This window comes from Dipodomys merriami, unplaced genomic scaffold (assembly GCF_024711535.1).
Source record: "Dipodomys merriami isolate MVZ:Mamm:240054 unplaced genomic scaffold, mDipMer1.0.p SCAF_14, whole genome shotgun sequence".
NCBI classification, from domain to species: domain Eukaryota; kingdom Metazoa; phylum Chordata; class Mammalia; order Rodentia; family Heteromyidae; genus Dipodomys; species Dipodomys merriami.
Genome location: NW_027202715.1, coordinates 4235273 through 4259112, shown reverse-complemented (window position 1 = coordinate 4259112; position 23840 = coordinate 4235273). Strand labels below are relative to the sequence as shown.

Below are 23840 nucleotides of genomic sequence, written 5' to 3'. Positions count from 1 at the left end.
TAATTGGAGGCAGAGTCTCAATGTACCTTCTGTCCAAGCTGGCTTCAAACTGTGATCTTCAGATCTCTGCTTCCAGAGTAGGTAGGATTACAGGCCTAAGCCACCAGTGCCCAGCACCATCTAACATTTAAAAAATGTTTCCCACATGCCAATCCTTGCAGCAACTAAAGAGGATGGGATTATGATCATTATTGTGCCTGAGACTATAAGGTTGAGAACTTCGGGGCATGGTGGGGGTGAGGGGTGTCTCACAGAAAGTGGCACAATATGATCTTTGCTTTCTTTGCGTTTCATTGACTACTACCTTGTATGGTACCCAGAGATACCTATACAAACTCTAGAATAAAGTATTCTTCTCTATGCTGGATGTTCCCAGGCCTCCTTTGGATTCTGCCAGCAGACAAACTTCCCCTCTGAGCCATTCGAGGACAAAGCCCGGGGGAGGACCCGAAGACACCTTGTCTCGTCCATCCCAAATAAACAAAGCTAGGAAATTTCCCGTTGTTTGTCTCCATCCCACATGTCCTACATCCATGGCTTGGCCAGAGACAAGCATGTGGGTCACAGGTACAGGACTTTTTAAGTCAAGAGTTTCAGGTCACACTGGTGAATATTTTGCAAACAAATGCAACAGATCTGCTCTCAGACTGGACAGCACACAAGGACAGCGTCAGCAGGTCTGACCCTAAAAATAGGAACTCTGATGCCAGTTGGGGAGGCTGGTGTGCAGCTAGCTGCCACACACCCGATGCACAGACCAGACCTCTTGACTCAGGCAGGTCCCAGCATACACAGGTAAGGCCTTTAAAAGGGGTGGCTGGCACCCCTTGGGTTCAGCCAGGTGTTCTTTGGGGTCCTGGGCATGGGCACTGGAAGATCTTTTTCTACCATCTCTGGAGCTGTGGGAAACAGCTGGCATCCTTCTATTATGAAAAGTCTGTTGTTACCCCAGCATTCTCTGGAGACACTACTGAACTTTCTCCACTTTCTTCCCACTAGATCTGAGTTTCCAGTTCAAGGACCATTTCTAAAGGATAATGGAGTGGGCTAAAGCTCACTGGGCTTTTCTGGGACATTGGATGTGTTGTATCATATTTCACATTCCAGCAAGGTTCTACATGTGTCTATCTCTTGTTGAAAAAGTCTAGAAGCAGGGGAGACAGAGGCATGAGTGTACCCTGGATTGTATGTAGGGCAGCACGAATTACAAATAAGTACTTAGGCAACAAGGCTAAGAATTCTATGTCCTGGACAAAGTGTGACTCTTTACAGCTTTTCTAATCTTGGTGGGAGGCTGGGGTTGAAATGGCACTGCCCTGGAAGAGACAGGGAGACTGGGTCACAGACGGATGGGTGACTTAACCAAAAGAGCACTGTGTGTAGGTAGGAAAGAAGAAGGGATCTGTCGTCTCAATCTGAGGGTTTTTATTTAGACCTCAGTATCCTGGTCCTGTGGGCCCAAAGGTTGTTCAGGGCCTGTAATCTAAAAAGCTGTTGGAACCAGGGGGCTGGCATTATTTAGAAGATCTGAAAATATTCCAAGGGGGATGTTCTATAATAAGATAGATGCTTTTTCTGTTGCCCTGACATTTTTTTCTTGTGGTTCCTCCTTATTATCCTCATTTTGGTCCCACGAACAAACTGAGGACTCCCAACATTTATAATCAACTCCTCAAGGGCTTCTGAGCAAGAGCCCTGGGCATGGGGATGGGAGGCAGGAAAGGGTTGAAGATTACAGGCTGACTTGAGGTAAGGCTGCTCTTCAGAATGAAAGAATGAGAGACTCCAGAATGCTGAGGATGAGAGACTCCAGGTCCTGTTTAAGGGTCTAATTCTTGTGTCCAATGCCAATCCCACAGCAGATGGGGGCCACAGGAAAGACACTGAGGCAAGAGGGTTGACTATTACATTTTCTGGCAATCCCACTGAGACCTAGTGGGTTCTATTCAAGGAAGAGCAGGCTGACCTCCGCCAGCCTCAGGGTCAGGGCTGGCCTTCCCAGACATTACACAGGCCTGGTCAATTAGCAGCATTTTCTGGAGCTGACTACATGCCAAATTCTAAGAACTCTCATTGAAAATATGTACTCACTTCCTCCACTAGAGATATACATCATCGTCCCCATCTTCAGATGAGGAAACTGAGGCACAAAGAATTTGATGGTGTGTACCAGAGCACACAGCCTAGAAAGTGGTAGATTCTGGAATCCAACATATCTTAGAACCCCATGGCATAACCAATTGGGCCTAGTGGTGTTGGTAAGGTTGGGAATACCAATCTGGGTCTGGGAACAGCTGTGCCAAGTGCTGGGACAAAGGGTCATAGCTCCTCAGTCTGACTGTAGAGTCAGTCGGTGTTTAATTTTTCTCCTTCTAGTGACTCTTGATGGTCTGGGGACCTCTGTTCCCATAGTAAAGGGGGTGGCTAACAGTTCAGAGGGGCCTGATTCAACCATAAGGTATTACCTAGCTGGAGACAGTATTTTCTCCTACTCCCAAAAGCCTTGTTTGTACTTCACATACATCACCCAAAGAAAGGTATTCAGGCTCCTCACAATTGCCCTACAGAATTCTCTGCCCCAGTCAAAATGTTCCACTCTTCCTGTTCTTGGATCAGAACATAGCTCCACTCACTTCTCTGCCACCTCCATTTACCTGCTTCACACTATATTTGGTATTTCTTCAATGCCCATGTTGATGTGTCAAGAACTTAGATTATCTCATTCAATCCAGCTACCATTGAGGTGGATTTTATCCTCCAGTTACACATGAGGAAGCTGAATCTGAAGAACATGAGACCTCTTGTCATGACTTCTTCACATCACTTTTCTTCACAATGGGGTAGAGGGTATACCAAACCGAAAGGCCTCAGGAGTTTATACTGTGTGACCAGGATATAGTGAATTAGGTGCTGACATGGACTGCTTGGGCTGATGTACCCCCATTACTAGCTTGATGTTGTTTTTCTTAATCTTGCAGACACCCATTTTCTCACCTGTCTTCATCTAGGAGGTTTAGAGAGTAGATAATCAATACTCAAACTCACATAGTAAAAACAAGCACCTGGGGCCAGGTACTGGTGCTTACACCTGTAATCCTAGCTACTCAGGGGGCTGAGATCTGAGGATCACTGTTCAAAGCTAGCCCAGGCAGGAAAGTCTGTGAGACTTTCAGTCAGACTCTTATCTCCAATTGAGCACCAAAAAGCTGGAAATAGAGCTGTGGCTCAAAGTGGTAGAGTAGATCATTAACCTTGAGCAAAAAAAGCTCAGAGACAACATCCATGCCCTGAGTTCAAGCCCCAGGACCAGCACACACACACACACAAAGTAACCACCTCTAGGTGGCCAGATCTATCTGACTTCTCTGAGAACTCAAGTAGTGGTCTTGTCCTGTAGTCTCACAAAGCCCAAAGCCTTCCCTGTGTGGCATCTGAGAGACAAGCTACTATGAAATAGTGGCCTGGATGGGGAAGTATAGGGGCTCATGTTGTGTGAGGGCTTACCTCAACACAGTCTGAAACCTCTTCTGCCCTTCTCACTCAGTGAGACACAGTTCTTAAGAGGCACAGTGTTTCCATATATTACCAGAGGAGGCAAAGGCCCAGCTGCTAGTCAGGAACCACAACTGGCCTAGCTCCCTCATCAGTGCTCCCTCTGTCCGGGTAATGTCCACCCTGGCTGGCTCCTCTGTCTGAGAAGGAAACTGAGTGTGGGACTCCAGTCCCTCACATTTCCGGGAGGCCCATTTCTGCCAAACCAAGATTGGGGAAATCAATTAGGAGTTCATAAATTACCATCCCAAAGTACTTAGAAATCATCTGAAGAGTTAATCAAACAAGTTCATGACATCAATACTATTGCAGAAGGAATATTAAATTTCCTTTTAAATGAAAACTTTTCTGTTTTAAGTAGAAGGATGTTATATTAGTTCACTAAATTGCCTATTAGCACACTCACCAGAATTGAAAAGGAAAAAACCAATCTGTTAAACTTGGATTATGTATGATACATAAGTTAGAGGCAACAAAATAAACTCCTGAATTTTTAAGCCCAAGTGTTAAGTTTTTAAAAATCCATGACTTGGGGCTGGGAAGGTAGCTCAGTGGTAGAGTGCTTGTCTCACATGCATGAAGGCCCTGGGTTCGATTCCTCAGCACCACATAAGCAGAAAAAAAACGGAAGTGGAGCTGTGGCTCAAGTGGTAGGCACTAGTCTTGGAACTGAGGGACAGAGCCCAGGCCCAGAGTTCAAGCCCCATGACCAAAACAAAAACAAAACAAAACAGAAAACAAAAAACAAACCAAAACAAAAAACCATGACTTTAGGCACTGGTGGCTCAAGCCTGTAATCCTAGTTACTCAGGAAACAGATTTGAGGATCATGGCTCAAAGTCAGCCCAGCAGGAGACTCTTATCTCCAATAAACTACTCAAAAAAAGAGCAAAATTAGATCTGTGACTCAAGTGGTAGAGTACTAGCCTTGAGCAAAAGAATAACGGGGACAGTGCCTAGGACCTGAGGTCAAGCCCCATGCCCAGCACCAAATTAAAAAATAAACCCATGACTTTCATTTTCTAGTTGGGATTTTTTTGGTAGATTTAAAGTACATAAAGACAAACACAACTTGTAGCAAATTAAAAATACTTATATATTTACATAATTCCATGTGCCCGATTGTACCCCAGCAGTAAATATTACTCAACTAGTAGTCATTTACATGACCACAATAAGATTTTTACTATCCCCCTTTGTCAAAAGCATACTTCAGGCCCAACTTGGCCTGACTTCTTTCATGGAAGAAATCTTGTAAACACACAATACACTAGGAATACAAATATCCATAGATACAGAATAGAATTTTTTAAGGCTTTCCAGGCATGAATTACATATCTGTAGTGTAAGCACAGGTTGGCTGAGGCAGTAGGACTGAGGGTTTCAGGGCAGCCTGGGCTATACAGAATTCTAGTTTAGCCTGGGCTGTGGTAGTGAGACTCTGTCTCAAAACAAATCTATAACAAATAAACCAAAACAAGACCCTTAAAATTAGATTATAAATTGCTTGGCTAAACTAAAACTTCTAGAAGACAGAGATATCTTTGACTCAGCTTGTTCTACCTTTGCCCAATCCCCTCTCACCCTGTCTTGGCTCAACCCTCCTCTGTATTTGACAGAGAAGTAGAGCTTTGGGGACAGGGGCAGGCCCAATGTGAGGTCAAGTCAAGGAGGAAATGATCTGCTTCTATCCCCACTTGTGACCCCACAGAGCCTCTGATGCAGCTGACTTAGACTAAGCCAAGCCCAGGCTAAAGGGGAAGTCATGGTCTTTGCCCCAGCCACCCTCACAGGGAAGATATACTCTCTGAATCTGAAATAGGAAGGAGAAGGAGTTTCCCTTAAGGGCATTCCCTGAATGCCCCACTTGCCCTAGACTCTTGTGAGGCCCTGATCCTTAAGCTTTTTTCTTCTTTTTTTTTTTTTGGATCTGGTCATGGGGCCTGAACTCTGGGCCTGGGCGCTGTCCCTCAGCTCTTCAGCTCAAGGCTAGCACTTTACCACTTGAGCCACAGAGCCACTTCTGGCTTTTTTTTGCTTCTGCTTATGTAGTGCTGAGGAATCGAACCCAGGACCTCATGCATGCAAGGCAAGTGCTCCACCACTGAGTCACCTTTCCAGCCCGGCTTTTTTCTTCTTAAAGAAACTAGGTAAGCTTCAGGATCCATATAGCCTAGATTCTCCAGGAAATATGGGGGGTAATTTAGGAAAGATGGTTACTTGAAAGAAGGAAGGAAAGACAAATCACACATAATTTCATTCCCCTAAACCAAGCAGACAACTAGAGTTGATAGTTTCATGCCATATATTTTTGTGTAAGAACAGGATTATATTGCATATACAGCTTTAGACAATTCTGGTCTATTCTCTTCACTGGCACAAGTCTCTTCTTCTTGATTTTCAAAACCACCATCAACATAGCTATTTTGTGTAATGAATGGTTTTGCTGAAGGTTTAAGAGAACTAACAAGAGAGGGCTGGCAGAGCTATGAAGTTCTCCAAATTGACATTGGCAATCCTATTCTCAGTAGTCTGGTAGTTCACTTCTAAAAATGCCTTTCCCCAACTTCCAGGACCAAAAGATCCTTGGAAACTCAAAACACTTCTGCTTTACTATAGAGCATTTTCTTTAGTTCATTCCAACACATTGAGGGGGAGGGAGGCTATAGGACTTATCCCATCAAAACGATCCTCCGATGATGTGTTTTATTAAGCAAAAGGCCTATGCTGTGGGTGTAGAGTGAAAATGACCCACAGCATAACATTTTGATGTTTAACAAACAAAAATTTAGCCAGGTATGGCAGCCCACACTTGTAATCCTAGCTTCTCAGGAGGTAGAAGAATGAGGATCCAGGTTAAAGACCAGCCAAGGCAAAAGCCAGAGACCCTATCTGAAAAACAAACTAGCAAGTGAGAGGCCATGAATTCAATTTCCAGGACTGGAAAGAAAAATGTATATGTGTGTACATATGTATATAAGTTTAAAAATACATGTGTGTGCATGTGTGTATAAATATATATATTTCTTTATATATAAATATATATTCATTATGTAAGAAAATAAAATAATATGTCTGTAGTTTTGGTTTATATATATATATATAGTTATTTATTTTATTTATTTTATTTATTTATTTTTGTCGCTCCTGGGCCTGAACTCGGCCTGGGCGCTGTCCCTCAGCTCTTCAGCTCAAAGCTAGTTCTCTACCACTTGACTACAGCTCCACTTGTGGCTTTTTCTGCTTTATGTGGAATTGAACCCAGGGCCTCATGCATGCAAAGCAAGAACTCTGCCACTGAGCCACCTTCCCAGTCCCATACGTATAATTTTATACATTTTTATATATAGTTTTATGCATATGTTTATGAGCATGTTTTGTTTGTTTTTTGCTGTCAGTCAAATCATAGTGGCCTAACTTTAATTTTTAATTATGAAAATGTAATAATGAAAGATATTAAAAATCACTTTAAAATGTGGGGGTTGAGAAAGAGAAGTGAGTTAGATACAAGTATAGTGTATGTTTGTATGGAAAAACCTTTGTACAACTAATATACATTTTAAAAAGTTTTGAATTCAGACACCTTTACTCCCTGGGAAAAGGAAAACTTTGGTCACATGTGAACTATACCATCAACCATTCCTACAAGTAGGTCTCCCAAACCAGGTCTGTTTATGGCAGGATTGGTAGGCACTCCAGGCCTCTGGGTTAAGGACTATTAGCCTCTTACATCCTCTACTATCATAGTATCTTTGTCAGCTTTCCCTTCTTTAATTTTCACTTTTTTTTTTTTTTTTTTTTTTTGCCAGTCATGGGGCTTGAACTTGGCCTGGACACTGTCCCTCAGCTCTTCAGCTCAAGGATAGCACGCTACCACTTGAACCACAGTGCCACTTCTGGCTTTTTCTGTTGATGTGGTGCTGAGGAATCGAACCCAGGGCCTCCTGCATGCAGGGCAAGCACTGTACCACTGAGCCACCTTCCCAGCCCTAATTTTCATTTTTTTTGTGTGCTGGTACTGAGGCTTCTACTCAGGGCCTACACACTGTCCATTAGTTTTTTCACTCAAGACTGGTGTTCTATTACTTGAAACACAGCTCCAATTCCAGTTTTTTGGTGATGAATTGGAGATAAGAGTCTCATGGGTTTTCTTGCCTAGGCTAGCACTGAACCTCGATCTTCAGATCTCAGCCTCCTGAGGAGTTAGGATTATAAGCATGAGCCATTGACTCCCAGCTATAATTTTTGCTATTAACTGACAATAAGAATTGCATACATTTACAGGATAAATGTAATGTGTTAATATATAAAATCCACATATATGGACATATTTTTAAATTAACTTTTAATTTAGGTTCCCTGAAATGCAGCCTTTAGGACCAGGGTAAGGGTTTAAGCTGTTTATAGGGTTAAACAGGGTGCTCCAGGAAGCAGTGTCCTGGGTGCAAGGGACCTAAGGGGGACAAGGCTAGTGAAGAATGTACAAATGAGGTCATCTCTAGAAGACTTTGTAAGCCAGGCGCCGGTGGCTCACACCTGTAATCCTAGCTACTCAGGAGGCAAGATCTGAGGATCGAGGTTCAAAGCCAGCCTGGGCAGGAAAGTCTGTGAGACTCTTATCTCCAAAAACTACCAGAAAACCAGAAATGACGCTGTGGCTCAAGAGGTAGAGCACTCACCTTGAGCTGAAGAGCGCAGGGACAGCGCCCAGGCCCAGAGTTCAAGCCCCTTGACCAACCAAAAAAAATAAATAAATAAATAAGAAGAAGACTTTGTAGGACACACTTTAAAACTGATTCTCAGAGTGAAGAAGCTACCTCTTTTTAGTGATAACTTCTGGGATGTTCCTCTGCTTCTCATCAGCGAAAACCAAAAACATGCCAAATAGCAGAAACATAAGTGCTTTAAGTATGAAGCTAGGTGTGGATAAGGGATCTGCCCACTAACATCATGGTGACTTGAGCAAGGAGTGGGAAAATACAAAGATAACGTCTGCGACAGCTGCCTGCATTTAAAAATCAGCACATTGCTTACAAAAAATCTGGCTTTCTGGATAGTCACAAAAATATCAGAAAATCTGGACTTGTATTCCTACGTGGAATGGCTGCTGTTCCCATGAGAGAGAACGTTTACTTTTAATGTGACACAGTGCCCACCCCTCCATAATGTCTTGCTTAAATTATTGTCCTATTTAACTACTCCTGAGCCCTCCATAAAGGAATCTCAATTGGCTACCCTCTGAGAAGGGTGCTCACATAAGGCCAAGTAGCCTTCAGAACTGGCATTTGATTTCCTAGGACAAAAATCTTTAAATATGAAGCTGTAATAGGAACCTGGAGGCCTTTCTTGACAGCTTGCCCAGCTCTCATTATGACATTTAGCTTGGAATTGATATTGCATGTGTCATGGAGACCTTGGCAGTCAATCTCTGGGTTGAATCTATGGAAACCAAACAGAATAGATTTGTCTTCCCTTTCCATTTTGGCTGTGATCTGGGAAACAGGCTTTTCCTGGCCTGTGTGAGAATGAGAGACTTGGGAGCCATGCAGAGAGGGATGCACACAAGCCGCCTTCAGGATTTGGAAAGATTACAGGTCTGTGGTTTCTGGACGGCTCTGTGCTTTGTTCTCCTCCCCCATCAAATATGCATTCTGGAGGATAATAGATCCCAGAGCCCCCTCTGCGTGCCAAGTGGCTCTGGGCAGACCGCACTACTTCCTCTTCTGTCTGGAAATCCAGCCTAGGCTTTCAGCGCAGAGGTGGGGCCAGTGATGGCTCCCTCCACAGCATAATGAGGGGGAACAGCCTCATTGAAGGGGGAGGTCAGCTTCAGAGATCAAAGGCAGCAGATGGAGTTGTCAGAATAGAACTGACTCCAGTCTCCCTGAAATCACCTCTTCCAAAAGCAGGCCCCACACCACAACTTTTAGGTATATGGTGCCCAGGTTCCATTCATGGGGAAACAAAAACAGTGGGAGCCCCTGTGGGTCTGAAGCAAGCAAAGCTATGACTTAGGACACTGCAGGTCTGTGCTGCTCCTGCAAGAGAAGCTTCTGACCATCCTGTGAAATAATTTCTCTCCTTCCATGGAAACACTAGTAGGCAGGCCCCACAGTAAATTTCAGGCCTGACCAAGTTCCCCTGAGGAAGGCACAGTCCATGCTATGTCCTGAACATGCCTCCTCTATCCCTAGCCAGAACCTCAGCCTTGCTTAAGCGTCGCTGGCTTTTGAGTCCCCAAAAAGGCCTCACAGGTTTGCATTGTTTATTCAATTATTTCCCAGGCCATCCATTCACCAAGTAATTCTCTCACCCAACACAGATACTTTCTCTCTTCTTTTTTCTTTTATATGTTGTAGGACTTGAACTCAGGGCTTGGGCACTGTCCTTAAGCTCTTTTGGTCAAGTCTAGTGCTCTACCAACTTTGAGCCACAGTGCCACTTTTGGTTTTCTGGTGGTTAATTGGAGATAAAAGTTTCATGGACTTCCTGTCTGGGCTGGCTTTGAACCGTGATCCTCAGATCTAAGCCTCCTGAGTAGCTAGAATTACAGGTGTGAGCCATCAGCACCCAGCTCCAACACATACTTTCTAAGCACCTCTGCATTTCAGAACTGAGGTTGGACTAGATAACAGGCCCTCTCCTCCTTGCTCTGTATTTCCATTTGGAGCAATGATATATCCCCACCTTAATAAGAAGATGTAAGGCACCTTGGGCATAGTTCTCTGCGAAAAATAGCTCCTTACTGGGTATCAATGGCCAATGCCTTTAATTCTAGTTACTTTAGAAGGCTGAGGTCTGAAGATCCCAGTTTGAAGCCAGCTGTGACTCTTATTTCCAACTAAGCCAAAAGTGGAGGTGTGGCTCCAATGGTAGAGCATCATCCTTGAGCAAAAAAGCTAAGTGAGAGCATAAGACCTGAGTTCAAGCCTCAGGAGTAGTACAAAAACAAAAAAGAAGCTGAGGGCTGGTGGCTTATGTCTATAATCCTAGCTACTCAGCAGAATGAGATCCGAGAATCTCAGTTCAAGTCCAGCTCAGGCAGAAAAGTCCATGAGACCCTTATCTCCAATTAACCACCAAAAAGCCAGAAGTAGAGCTGTGTGGTTCAAGTGGTAGAATGCTAGTTTTGAGCAAATAAGAGTCAGGGACAGCACCCAGGCTTTGAGTTCAAGCCCAGAACCAGCAAAAACAAAACAAAACAGAAAATGAAAGCGAAAAAGAGAAAGGGAGAGAGAGAGGAAGTAAAAGAGGGAAAGAAGGGAGGAAGGGAAGGAGGAAAGAGAGAGAAGAAAGAAGAAAAAATCCAGCTCCTCACTCTCTAGTCCTTGAGGAGTTATTATCAACCTGTAGTTGAGCTTGTTAAACTATAGACTTCTTCTTTATTATCTGGAAAACTTTATCAAAAAGAAATTTTTTCTCATCTACCAGTTGTATAGCTTGTATCAGGAAGGATAAAATAAATACATGATACATTCTTTTCCCTTAACCATCTTCAAAATAACAACTCTCAAGAGATGAAATAAAAAAGACTTGGAACAGTGTCTGGCACAAGTGCAACTTAAATACAATTGTCCCTGTGTCCATGGGGGATTGGTACCACAATCCATCGATGTTCATGTTCCTGATTTAAAAAGCCATAGAAGCTGAGCACTAGCGGCTTATGATGCTGGGATCTGAGGATCGGAATTCAAAGCTAGCCCAGGCAGGAAAGTCCATGAGACTCTTATCTCCAATTAACCACCAGAAAACCATTAGTGGTACTGTGGCTAAAGTGGTAGAATGCTAGCCTTGAGCACAAAAGCTCGGGGACAGAGTCTAAGCCTTGAGTTCAAAACCCATGACTGACAAAAGTGAAAAATTTTTTAAAAATAAAAAATAAAAGGTTGGGCTGGGAAGATGGCTCAGTTGTAGAGTGCTTGCCTTGCATGCATGAGGCCCTGGGTTTGATTCCTCAGCACCACATAAGCAGTAAAAGCCAGAAGTAGCGCTGGGGTCAAGTGGTAGAGTGCTAGTCCTGAGCTGAAGAGCTGAGGGACAGTGCCCAGGCTGAATTCAGGCCCCATGACTGACAAAAAACAAAAACAAACACACACACACACACACACACACACACACACACACACACACACACACACACACACACACAAATGTATAATTTGTTATAACCTAAGTACATCTTACCACATTTTTTTTTTTTTTGTCAGTCATGGGGCTTGAACTCTGGGCCTGGGCGCTGTCCCTCAGCTCTTCAACTCAAGGAGAACACTCTACCACTTGAGCTACAGCACCATTTCCGGTTTTCTAGTGGTTTATTGGAGATAGGAGTCTCACGGTTTTTCCTGACCATGCTGGCTTTGAACCTCGATCCTCAGATCTCAGCCTCCTGAGTAGCTAGGATTATAGGGGTGAGCCACTGGCACCCGGCATCTTACCACTTACCCGGCATCTTACCCGGCATCTTACCATTCTTTACATCATTTCTACATGACTTATACCTAATACTGTGTAAGTAATTGTTATATTGAATTGTTTAGGGAAGGATGTCAAGAGCACTTTATCTTTGTGGGTTATTTTCAACCTTTGGTTGGCTAAATCTGTGGATTTGCAAAAAGTGGCTATAAGGGCTGTTTGTATTTATCAAATAAGTAACACTCCTTCCCCACTACACACTTCTGTGCTTTCATCATTCCATCCTTTTCTCCTTCCCAACAGCCACAGGGCCTGAGCACAGCTTCCCTTTTCAGGTGTGATCAAAGCTGTTGTACTCAGCTCAAGGAACACACACTGCCCAATTCCACAGAGAATTCATTTCCTTGGGAACAATGGAAACTCTTCTCCCACATTCTACTCACAGAGCATCACCAAGTTCTGATTCACCAATACATGATTCAATCCGCAGAGCTCTCTAGCTCAGATAAGGTAATATAGCCACAGCCAGCCTTCTAGGGTGAGCCATGAAGGCCTTTGAGCATGGTTGTCCACACTCAGCCCACACCTGCTCTTGACTTAGCTACATGCCCTTTGTACTGGCCACCTTCTCCCTGTGGATGTTGGGAGAGCCGCTGACCTGAAATGCCAGGAGCCCTCTGGTCTTCTATTTGGGGTCAAAATAGCCCAAACTAGCAGGCTAGTAGGAAGCTAGCAGGAAAAATTAGGTTGGAAAGAGGGAATAAAGCAGCCAAGCACTGGTGGCTCACACCTGTAATCCTAGCTAATCGGGGAGGCTGAGATCTGAGGATTGATGTTCAAAGCCAGCCCAGGCAGGAAAGTCTGTGAGGCTCTTATCTCCAATTAACCACCAGAAAACTAGAAGTGGCTCTGTGGCTCAAAGTGGTAGAGAGCTAGCCTTGAGCTGAAGAACTCAGGGACAGTGCCCAGGCCCAGAGTTCAAACCCCATGACCAACAATAACAACAAAGAAGGAACAAAGCCTAAAAGAAAGGTGGGAGGGGGCTGCCTGCCTGAAGGACTTGTATGCCAAAAGCTGCAAATCTTCCTTAGGCACCAGCACATTTGTTTTTGGACCCTGGAATGCTGGGGAGCATTGTTTTAACTGTTACCATGGCCTTCTTGGCTAACCTATTTGGCTTGGGCCCAGCAAGTGGGAACAGAGGAGATGAGGCTAGGGACCTACCAGCATATTTAAGCACTGTTTCTTTCCACATTTTTCTGTAATACCTATTCCCAACCTCAGTGCCTTTCTGCTAACCCCTGTTTTGCTAACCCTCTCTCACAACCAGCTGCAGAAAAGGAAGAATCTTTGGGCTCCAAAATGATATCCGGACGTACAAAGACAAGACTCAAGAATGCTTGCCCGTGTCCCAAAGGGCTGTCCCTGAAGGAAAAGAAAGAGAAAAAGGAGGAGAAGGAGAAGAAGGAAAAGGAGAAGAAGGAGAAGGAGAAGAAGGAGGAGAAGGAGAAGGAGGAGGAGAAGGAGAAGGAGAAGGAGGAGGAGAAGGAGAAGGAGGAGAAGGAAGAGGAGGCAGAGGACTACTGCACACCTGGAGCCTTCGAACTGGAGCGACTCTTTTGGAAGGGCAGTCCCCAGTACACCCATGTCAACGAGGTCTGGCCCAGGCTCCACATCGGAGATGAGTAAGTGCCAGGTCCTGCTTCACTCTGGCTTCCTCCCAGGTCACCAGGCATCTCCTCCTAGCCACAACTTTAGTTTTTTTGGTTAGTTGTTGTGTGAGAAGTCTATGAGCAAATGTTAGGTATTTTACAGAAAACCCAGAAAGGGGTTTTAAGCAAGATATTATTTCTCTCATGCACTGGAGGAAGGTTTGCTGGGGCTGACAGGGTGAACTGCAGGGTCATCAGAGACTCAAGCCCCAGTATTGTGTGTCACCATCCTGAGAGGCTGGCCTCCTTCCTCAAATTGTTTCAGGGTACCAAATTGCTGCTAGGGTCCTGGCCATCAACTGTAGGATCTAGAGAGCAGAAAAGTGGAGAAAAAGAAGACAAAAGGGACAGTCTTCCAAGAGGAAGTCCCACCTAAGTCTGCTTAACTATAAGAGAGTCTGGGAAATGTAGTCTTACATTTTAGCTAGGTATAACAATAACAAGAATAAAATCAATTCTCTGGTTGACAGCAAAGGAGTACCACCAACCAATGTTTCTGGAAGGATGATAAGCCAAAGTTGAGGTTTTCTAGTTTTGTTTTGTTTTTTGTTTTTTTGCCAGTCCTGGGGTTTGAACTCAGGGCTTGGGCACTGTCCCTAAGCTTCTTTTACTCAAAGCTAATGCTCTACCACTTGAGCCACAGTTGCATTTTGGCTTTTGGTGGTGGGGGGCAGGAAGGGGATAATTTATCGGAGATAAGTGTCTTACCAACTTTCCTGCCTGTTCTGGCTTTGAACAACAATCCTCAGATCTCAGCCTCCTGAGTAGCTAGGATTACAGGTGTGAGCTACTGGCGCCCAGTTGTTTTCTAGATTTTTATAGCCACATCCCCCAAATAGAAATACCTACTATACATATTATTAGTAAAGTGATAGCTATCATTTATGGAACACTATGCCAAGCATTGTACAAAGTACCCTGTACATGCGAACTTATTTGATCCTCATGCTAACCCAATGAAAAGAGATCACATAATTTCTCCCATTTTAAAGGTAAGGAACCAAGGTACAGAACAGTTTAGTAAGTACCCTATAATCCAACAGATTGATGGGTAGGGTTCTATTATGGTTTTGTTCTACCCAGAAACCTTGGTCATAGTTACCATTCCAGCTGCTTCCATATCCTCTGAAATATAGTTGTGTTCTGCCTCCCCATGGAGAACCCTGCCATGTGTGATCTTAATCCACACCACGATGCTTAATAAGATAAACTGATTTAACCACAGCAGTCACCAAAAGACACTATCCCTTGTCTCATCTTTTTCATTTTTTAAAATGTGATAAGTTATAAAAAATTACATGTATTTTTAAATTACTAAATTAAACTGAATAAGGGGTCAGAAAAACTGCCTAACTACTCCATTTTTTTTTTTTTTTTTTGTATGTGTGCAGGTACTGAGGCTTGACCTCAGGGCCTCAAGCTTGCTCAGCTTTTTTGCTCATGGCTGACCCTCTACCACTGAGTTATGCTTCCTCTAATTCTTGCATTTTGCTGGTTTAACTGGAGATAGTCTCTAGGGCTTTCCTGCCCAAGCTGGCTTAGAACTGCATCCTCAGATCTCAGTCTCCTGAGTAGCTAAGATTACAGACATGAACTGCTGTTACCCTACTAGCTCTTTGCTTCTGTGAATCCTACCACTAAGTAGTACCTAAGTTCATGTGCAAACTTACTAGTTCATACAGCTATTGTAAACATAAAGAATCATAGTCACACATACAGAGGATTTACATTTTTTTAACATTTTTTAAAGGAATCATACTATACACACTATCCTGTACTTTTAATATTCCACAGTATAACTGTGGTACAATTAATCCAGTCAATGCCCTGTGGAGAATATTAGGGAGTTGAAGGAGAGGACTGCATAGGAACTTTGTGTTTTTCTCTTTTGCTTTCAGCTTTATTGGGTTATAATTCACGTATCATAAAGTTCATCCTTTTAAAGTACACAATTCAGTAGTTTTATTATATTCAGAGTTATGCAACCATCACAAGTATCTAATTTCAGAACATTTTATCACTTCAAGAGGAAAACCAGAATCCATTAAGCACTCATTCCTTATTCCCCTGCAAGTACAAATCTGCTTTCTGTTTTTAATACATTCTCTTGTTCTGGATATTTCATATATATGGACTCAAGATGATCTGTGATTTTTCTTTCACTTTGCATACTGTTCAAGGTTCATCCAAGTTGTACCAAGTATCAATATTCATTTTAATTATGAAACAATCTCTCTTTTTTTTTAAACCAGTACTGGGGCTCAGGAACTGGCTCTCACTTGACTTTCCCACACATGGCTAGCCCTCCACCACTTGAGATGACTCCAGCCTGGCATTGTATTTTATTATTTCAATTTAATTATGCTGATACTAAGGCTTGAACTCAAGGCCTCTCACTCTTGCATAGCATTTTCTCTCAAAGCTGGCATTCTACCATATGAGCCATTCCTCCATTTCTAGTTTCTTGTTGGTTAATTGGAGATGAGGATCTCACTGATTTGTCTGACTGGGCTGGCTTTAAACTATGATCCTTGGCCCCCTGAATAGCTAGGTTTACAGGTGAGCCACTGGAGCCTGGCCTATTCTTGAACATGCAGGTTGCTTACATGTTTCCCTCTTTCATAAACAATGCTTAAGTAGACAACCTCATGCATACATTTTCCCCCATATGTAGAATTATTTCTTTTTTGTTGCTGGTAATGGGGCTTGAACTCTGAGCCTGGTTGCTGTCCCTCAGCTCTTCAGCTCAAGGCAAGCACTCTTCCACTTGAGCCACAGTGCCATTTCCTGTTTTCTGGTGGTTTATTGGAGATGAGTCTCTCCCCAGGCTGGCTTGAACCATGATCCTCAGATCTCAGCCTCCTGAGTAGCTAGGATTACAGGTGTGAGCCACCAGTGCCCGACAGAATTATTTCTTTAGATCTAATTCAAAAATAGTCTAACTGGGGGAAGAGGGCTTCAGGTTCCAGGCTTACTGTATCTCCATCTCTTTGTTTATGCTATTTCTTTATATCTTACCACAGTGTTCAGATTCCACACCTTCTTGAAAGTTCACTCAAGTTACTTCAGTCATAAAGCTAGCTTCCTCTAATTCCCACAATAAGAAGTACATTTATCTCTCCATATTATATACTTTATTGACATATAATAATAATAATAAGTTTTGTTGAATTCCTATCCATGTCCCACATGCTAGATATTACTGAACTCTACAACTCTATACAGGTACTACTGTTATTTCCATTTTACAAGTGGACAAACCAAGGCTCCAAGAGTTCATTATTCAGTCCATTAGTCACTAAATATATACTGGGCACCTTGCTGAGGGGATGGAGGCCACAAAGAAAAGACAGACTTAGGGTTGGGAAGGTGGCTCAGTGGTAGAGGGCTTGCCTTGCATGCATGAGGCCCTGGGTTTGATTACTCAGCACCACATAAACAGTAAAAGCCAGAAGTGGCACTGTGGCTCAAGTGGTAGAGCGCTAGTCCTGAGCTGAAGAGCTGAGGGACAGTGCCCAGACCCAGAGATCAGGCCCCATGACTGACAAGAAAGAAAGAAAGAAAGAAAGAAAGAAAGAAAGAAAGGAAAGAAAGAAAAGAAAGAGGAAAGAAAGAAAGAAAAGAAAGAGGAAAGAAAGAAAGAAAAGAAAGAAAGAGGGGCTGGGAAGGTGGCTCAGTGGTAGAGCGCTTGCCTTGCATGCAAGAAGCCCTGGGTTCGATTCCTCAGCACCACATAAGAAAAAAGAAAAAAGCTGGAAGTGGCGCTGTGGCTCAAGTAGTAGAGCAGTAGCCTTGAGCTGAAGAGCTGAGGGACAGCACCCAGGCCCAGAGTTCAGGCCCCATAACCGGACCCAAAAGAAAGAGAGAGAGAGAGAGAGAGAGAGAGAGAGAGAGAGAGAGAGAGAGAGAGAGAGAGAGAGAGAGAGAGAAAGAAAGAAAGAAAAGAAAGAAAGAAAAAGGAAGGAAGGACAGACTGACTTAGTGGGCATTACCAATAAGTGGTGGAATTTGTACTCAAAGCCCAGATCCAAAACCTATAATAAGAGAAAGAAGCTGTTCTCCAGTTGAATAAAGACAAAGATACATGGAGAAATGTAACAAGGAAGTAGAGTGGAAGGAATACTGCCAATTGCCGGTTTGAACTTGAACAAGTTATTTTACTGCTTTTCACTTTATCTCGAAGTGCCACTTGGGGGAAAAAAAGGAATCAATACAAAAGGGGCTGGCAGAGTGGTTCAAGTGGTAGAGTACCTACCTAGCAAGTACAAGGTCCTGAGTTTAAACTCAATACCATAACTAATATGCTAGCATGCAATCAAAGTGTATTATATACAAATTTGAAAATGTCATAATAAAACCCATTGTCTTATAAAATATGCTAGTAAAAATGTTAGTGTAACCCTTGAGCAAAAAAGTGCAGAGACAGCATCCAGGCCCTGAGTTCATGTCCCAGGACTGACTGGCACCCACAAACACACAAATGCTTGAGGACTATCTAACCATTGTAAGTATTCAGAAAGCCTGGCATTATAGTGCTGAGATAGATTATAAAAGAGGTAGACTACAAATCTAGTCTTGAAAATGGGCAGGATTTCAGATACTCTACAACAGAGGGAGCAGGATAAAAAAGGCCATGTAGGTGAGAACAGAGTAACCTATCTGGAACACAGAGGCAAGTGGGGGAGAAAGTATACTTTCAGGAAGTCTAGGACTAGGGCAAATTCTACCATTCTGTGGTTATCTTAAATTAACATGGCTAATCTAACAGACTATTCCAATATCTCCATGGTCGTCCCAATACTGGTTTATTTCTTACTTATGCTACAGACCACAGTGGGCCAGCTCTGATTGCTCCACTGGAGTGCCCTTTAGAGAGCCTGGCCACAGAGCCCAGAAGCAGCCCTTATCTGTGATACTGATGAGATTTGCCTTATCCAAAATAGCATTTTGTCCACATTTCATTGGATCAAGCAAATCCATGCCAAGGCCTCCTGTCAGGGCTGGGAAAATATAATCCTACCATAGCCCCTGATAAGGTGTGGTGGCTTTAGGTAAGGCATTTTACTTTTGAGGACCTATGTCCTCACCTCTAAAAATAGTAGCTGAGCTACTCAGGAGGCTGAGATTTGAGGAACATGGTTTGAAGCCAGCCTTAGCAGGAAAGTAAGTCTATGAGATGCTTATCTCTAATTAACTGGAAAAAAGCTGAAAGCAGGGCTGTGATGGTAGAGTGCTAGCCTTGAGCAAAAACCCTTAAGGGACAGAACATAAGCCTTGAGTTCAAGCCCCAGTAGCAGCACACACAGGAATACACACATAAACACACACAATAATAATAATAATATCAAGGAGATAACACATATGAAAGCTTTTGTATATTGTAAAGTAATGAGTAAATGTAAATACTACTACTAGTATTATTGTTGTTGTTATCTAGTGAAAAACCTAGAAAGGGAAGTCAGGGCCAGTTTGCCCAAAATGCTGGGCAACAATTCCATTCAGGCCACTGGGAATGTCTGAGCAAAATGGACATGTTTTGTTTAAGAGAGTGCCAGACAATGAGACATGCTTGCCTCCTTTGACCTTTGACTATACCTTGCTTTTTTCAACCAAGAAAATGTCATTGCCTTTTCCATTCAATCTAGCTCTGTCAGGCAGGCTCTGTGGTCAGGTATGTGTGGGACCTGCATGCCCAGTTGGGTCAGCTCTGTCTCCTGCTTATCCCTCATCCTAGCTGGGCTTCCTCCTATGACATCTACTCATCAAGATTAAGGAGATCTGAGGTTTATTGAAGTTGGCTAGCACTGCCATGTGAGGTTAAAACCATGTGAATAAACAGGGCTTTGCCTATGTTTCATGGTTTCTGAAAACACACAAAGTCTTTGTTTTAATATTTGCATTTTCTTTTCTCAAAAAATATCAAAGATTTTTTTTTTTTTTGGTCGGTCATGGGGCTTGAACTCTGGGCCTTGGTATTGTCTGAGCTCTTTAGCTCGAGGCAAGCAATCTTACCACTTAAGCCACAGCGCCACTTCTGCTTTTCTGGTGGTTTATTGGAGATAAGAGTCTCAAGGACTTTCCTGCCCAAGCTGGCTTTGGGCGCAGGTGGCTCACGCTTGTAATCCTAGCTACTCAGGAGACTGAGATATGAGGATCGCAGTTCAAAGCCAGACCAGGCAGGAAAGTCCATGAGACTCTTATCTCCAATAAACCACTAGAAAACTGGAAGTGGTGCTGTGGCTCAAGTGGTAGAGCACTCGCCTTGAGCTAAAGAGCTGAGGGACAGCGCTCAGGCCTAGAGTTCAAGCCCCATGACCGACAAAAAAAGAAAACAAACAACAACAACAACAACAAAAACAATTTTTGAAAGCCAAGTGCCAGGGCTGTGGAAATGAAGGCAGTCTGGGAAAATGTTCTGGGAAAGCCAGGTCATCATCTCTTGATGGAGCCCAGGACAGTAACCATTGGGACCTACTGGGAACTCAAGACTTGTCCCAAAGGTGGCTCTTTTTTCTCCTCATTACACAAGGCCCTCTGTATTGGGACAAGCAGAATGGCTGAGCATCTTTTTTTGGGGGGGCGGGTCCAGTCGTGGGGCCTGAACTCTGGGCCTGGGCGCCGTCCCTCAGCTCTTCAGCTCAAGGCTAGCACTCTATCACTTGAGCCACAGTGCCACTTCTGGCTTTTTTCTTTTTGCTTATGTGGTGCTGAGGAATCGAACCCAGGGCCTCATGCATGCAAAGCAAGCACTTTACCACTGAGCCAACTTCCCAGCCCCCTTTTTGTTCAGTGTCTAGGCCTAATGCTGCTTTCTTTGTGACCTTGGGCAGCTTTAATTTTTTTCACTTAGAAAATGTAGATGTATTACATAGATGTAAAATGTAGATTATTAACATTTATGTACTGTATTAACACCTATCATAATCTCAGAGTACTGCCTGGCACATTCGAGTGTGAATCCTAGAGAAGAGGCAGGTTCTGCAAATTCAACAGTGTGAAAGTAAAGATCAGGCACTCAGTTTTTTTTTTTTTTTTTGGGGGGGGAGGTCCAGTCATGGGGCCTGAACTCTGGGCCTGGGCACTGTCCCTCAGCTTTTCAGCTCAAGGCTACCACTTGAGCCACAGCGCCATTTCCGGCTTTTTTTTTTTTCTTTTTGCTTATGTGGTGATGAGGAATCAAACCCAGGGCCTCATGCATGCAAGGCAAGGGCTCTACCACTGAGCCACCTTCCCAGCCCCTCAGGCACTAGGTTTTATAGCTGAGATCCTTTGGTCCTAAAGGCAGCATGGAGACTGAAAATACCCAGGGTCAGATTACTCCTGTTATCCTGGCATTTCCTATCACACTTTCAAGGCACAGTGTTGGAAGGAAGGCCTGCCTTTTTTCATGGGCCTCTTCAATCCATTCTTTTCTCCACAGACACCATCCTGGCCATACAGAGACTTTATCCCTTAAGGCTATATCAAAGCCTTTTGGGTCCTAAAGTCCTTTCTCAATCCCAGATTATCCCAAAGATATTCACTAAGTGGGATTCTTGGAAGCTCTAAGTCTCCAGATCCAGGAATTGATGACCCCACCACTGCAGCCTGGTGAGAAGAGGTCACAGAAGATTAGTGGAGGGTTGGGACCTGGCCAACAGGCCACCTTCTGGCCATCCCTCTGGGGACACTAACGTTCCATCCATTTCCCAATCTGCCACAGAGGGAGCTGCAGGTGCTATATGAAACAGAGTAAAAGCTCTCATACAAGACTCAGGGCCCTGCATTCTCATTGCATGTGGCCACTACCCTGTGCTGCCTTTCGCAAAACATTTTATTGTTCTGCCACTTGATTTCTTTATTTTTAAATAAAGGATGATTTCCCAGGCCTCTTCCAGTTCCAAAATAAAATTCCTTAAGGAGTATCCTATTAAATAAATTAGGCTTTATTAGGTTCAAGGACATACTTGTTTTATTACTCTTAAGTCATTCAAATTAGATTTAAATTAGGTTAACCAAATGTTGCCCTCCAGAGAACCAGGGACTGGGAGATAAGAATAATCCATCACCTCTTATCAATCAGCAGTCCCTAAATGGGTGCTTCAAAAAATGCTTGAGTATGCTTGAAAGCACTAAGTTTCTGTAATTTAAATATTCTCACTTTAATCTCCTTCACATCTTTCATTTGCTTAGCAATTTTTTTTTCTCTTTTTCTACAGTCAGCAGGAAGGGAAATATCCTAGCTACTGCCAAAATGATTGCAAATTCCTAGGCAGGACAGCTGCCAGTGATAACTCTTGAGCTTTAGCAGGGTAATTGAGAAATCTCCCTTCCCTCCCCACACCATGGGTGGCCCTGTGAGCCACATCAGGGTGCTGCTAAGCTGTTCTGCTGCTGGCCCTAAGCAGCTCCCCATTTTTATTGAAACTACAGCCTCCTCCAAAGGCCTGGCTTTGGGGATCATCAACAAACTACTGCCCTCCCTCACATAGTCTGATTCTTCCTACCTGTCTCTGGCCAGCCCCTCTACACCCTGTAGCCCCTGCTTGCTCTCTAGGAATCTGTCTTAGCCAACTGGCTAACATCTGTCTTTTTCAGTCTCAAAGGTATCTCCAGGGCCTGTGGTTGTACACCTAGACGGCTGTGGACCCCCCCCACCCAACAAATGAAGTAATTTGACCTCAAGGAACCAAGCAGAGCTAAGACTTTGGTCTGCTTTTTCAGGGTGCAACATGACCTGTTCAGGATGCAACAAACACATCCTGGTTGACATTTTAACAAAAGACCCAGAAAATGTAAGACTCCAAGCCTTCAGCTACTGAAGCTGACTTAGGTATAACTGGGTACCAGTCATGGGCCAGGTGGTCAGGAAGACATGCCTAATGCTCCATCCTGGCTGGGTTTTCTAAAGCTCGATAAAATCTTTTCAATCCAGAACTTAGTAATGTCAATGACTTCTTTGCTTAGTGAACCAAATATCTAGTCTTATGATCAACACATCTTTTCTCAAAGACAAACTTCTTGTGTGGAATGGATTTTCTTTCATCCTTTGGCCTCTATCCTTAGAGAACTAGAGATGGAGTGAGTGAGGCTAACAAGTATTTATTTATTCATGTGGTAGAACTGGTAGAACTCAGGACCTGTAGCTCTACCAGTTAAGCGTGGCAGCCCAGGTCTTTTTTACTTTTAGTTATTTTTCAGATACAGTCTTGCTTTTGCCAATGGCTGGCCTCAGACCTTGATCTTGGAGATTTCCCTAGCTCCCAAGTAGCTGGAATTACAGGCACAAGCCTTTGTGCCCAGCCCAGAAAGAGGTGTTGGGGGGAGGGGGGCGGCGCGATATGCACGTGCGTGTATGCACCAGTACTGAGTTTTGAACTCAGGACCTTGCACTCTTGCTTGGCTTTTTTTGTTCATGCTGCCATTCTACAAGGTATGCCCCAGAAAGAGATTTCTTTTTTTTTTTTTTTTTTTTCAGTCATGGGCCTGAACTCTGGGCCTGGGGGCTGTCCCTCAGCTCTTCAGCTCAAGGCTAGTGCTCTACCACTTGAGCCACAGTGCCACTCCTGGCTTTTTCTGCTTATGTGGTGCTGAGGAATTGAACCCAGGGCCTCATGCATGCAAAGCAAGCACTCTACCACTGCGCCACCTTCCCAGCCCCAAGAAAGAGATTTCTAATAGGAATTTAAAATCTTGAAGTCAGAGCTAGGATGTAGTTCAGTGGTAGAACCAAGGGCCTAGCATGCACTAGGCCTTTAGTTCAATTCCCAGCACTGCAAAAAAAGAAAAAAAAAAATCCTAAGGTTATCTCATGTCATTATAATAATCAATGTCTCTTGAATACTAAGGAAAGTAATATCAGTAAAACTATGGCACACTTTTATCTACATAGTAAATGAATATATATATTATGTCATTATGAAAATTTACAAAACACAGATGGACCAAAAGAAGAAAACTAATATTCCCATTTAATCACATTACTGAGAAATAAACACATTTCAATACACTTTTCTCCCCATTTCTCACCCTGATTTTTTTCTCTCTATCTCTCTTTGGCAGTCATGGGGCTTGAACTCTGGGTCTTGGCACTGTCCCTGTGCTCTTCAGCTCAAGGTGAGCATTCTACCGCTTGAGCCACAGAACCACTTCTGGTTTTCTAGTGGTTTATTGGATATAAGAGTC

At 43.5% G+C, this 23840-nt stretch overlaps 1 protein-coding gene across 4 annotated transcripts in view; it reads left to right on the top strand.

Moving 5' to 3' along the window:
- Positions 1-708: 708 nt before the first annotated feature.
- Dusp29 (dual specificity phosphatase 29) overlaps positions 709-23840 on the top strand; it is a 39626-nt gene continuing 16494 nt past the window's right edge. The window contains exons 1-2 of one of the 4 annotated variants that reach the window (XM_070020647.1): positions 709-795; positions 13295-13649. In XM_070020647.1, coding sequence (XP_069876748.1) covers positions 13327-13649 — 323 coding nt within the window. In that variant the 5' untranslated portion in view covers positions 709-795; positions 13295-13326. Of the gene's footprint in view, positions 796-5671; positions 5703-9077; positions 9147-12370; positions 12475-13294; positions 13650-23840 lie in introns of those variants that run through there. The other 3 variants (XM_070020648.1, XM_070020650.1, XM_070020646.1) reach the window with 3 other exon arrangements.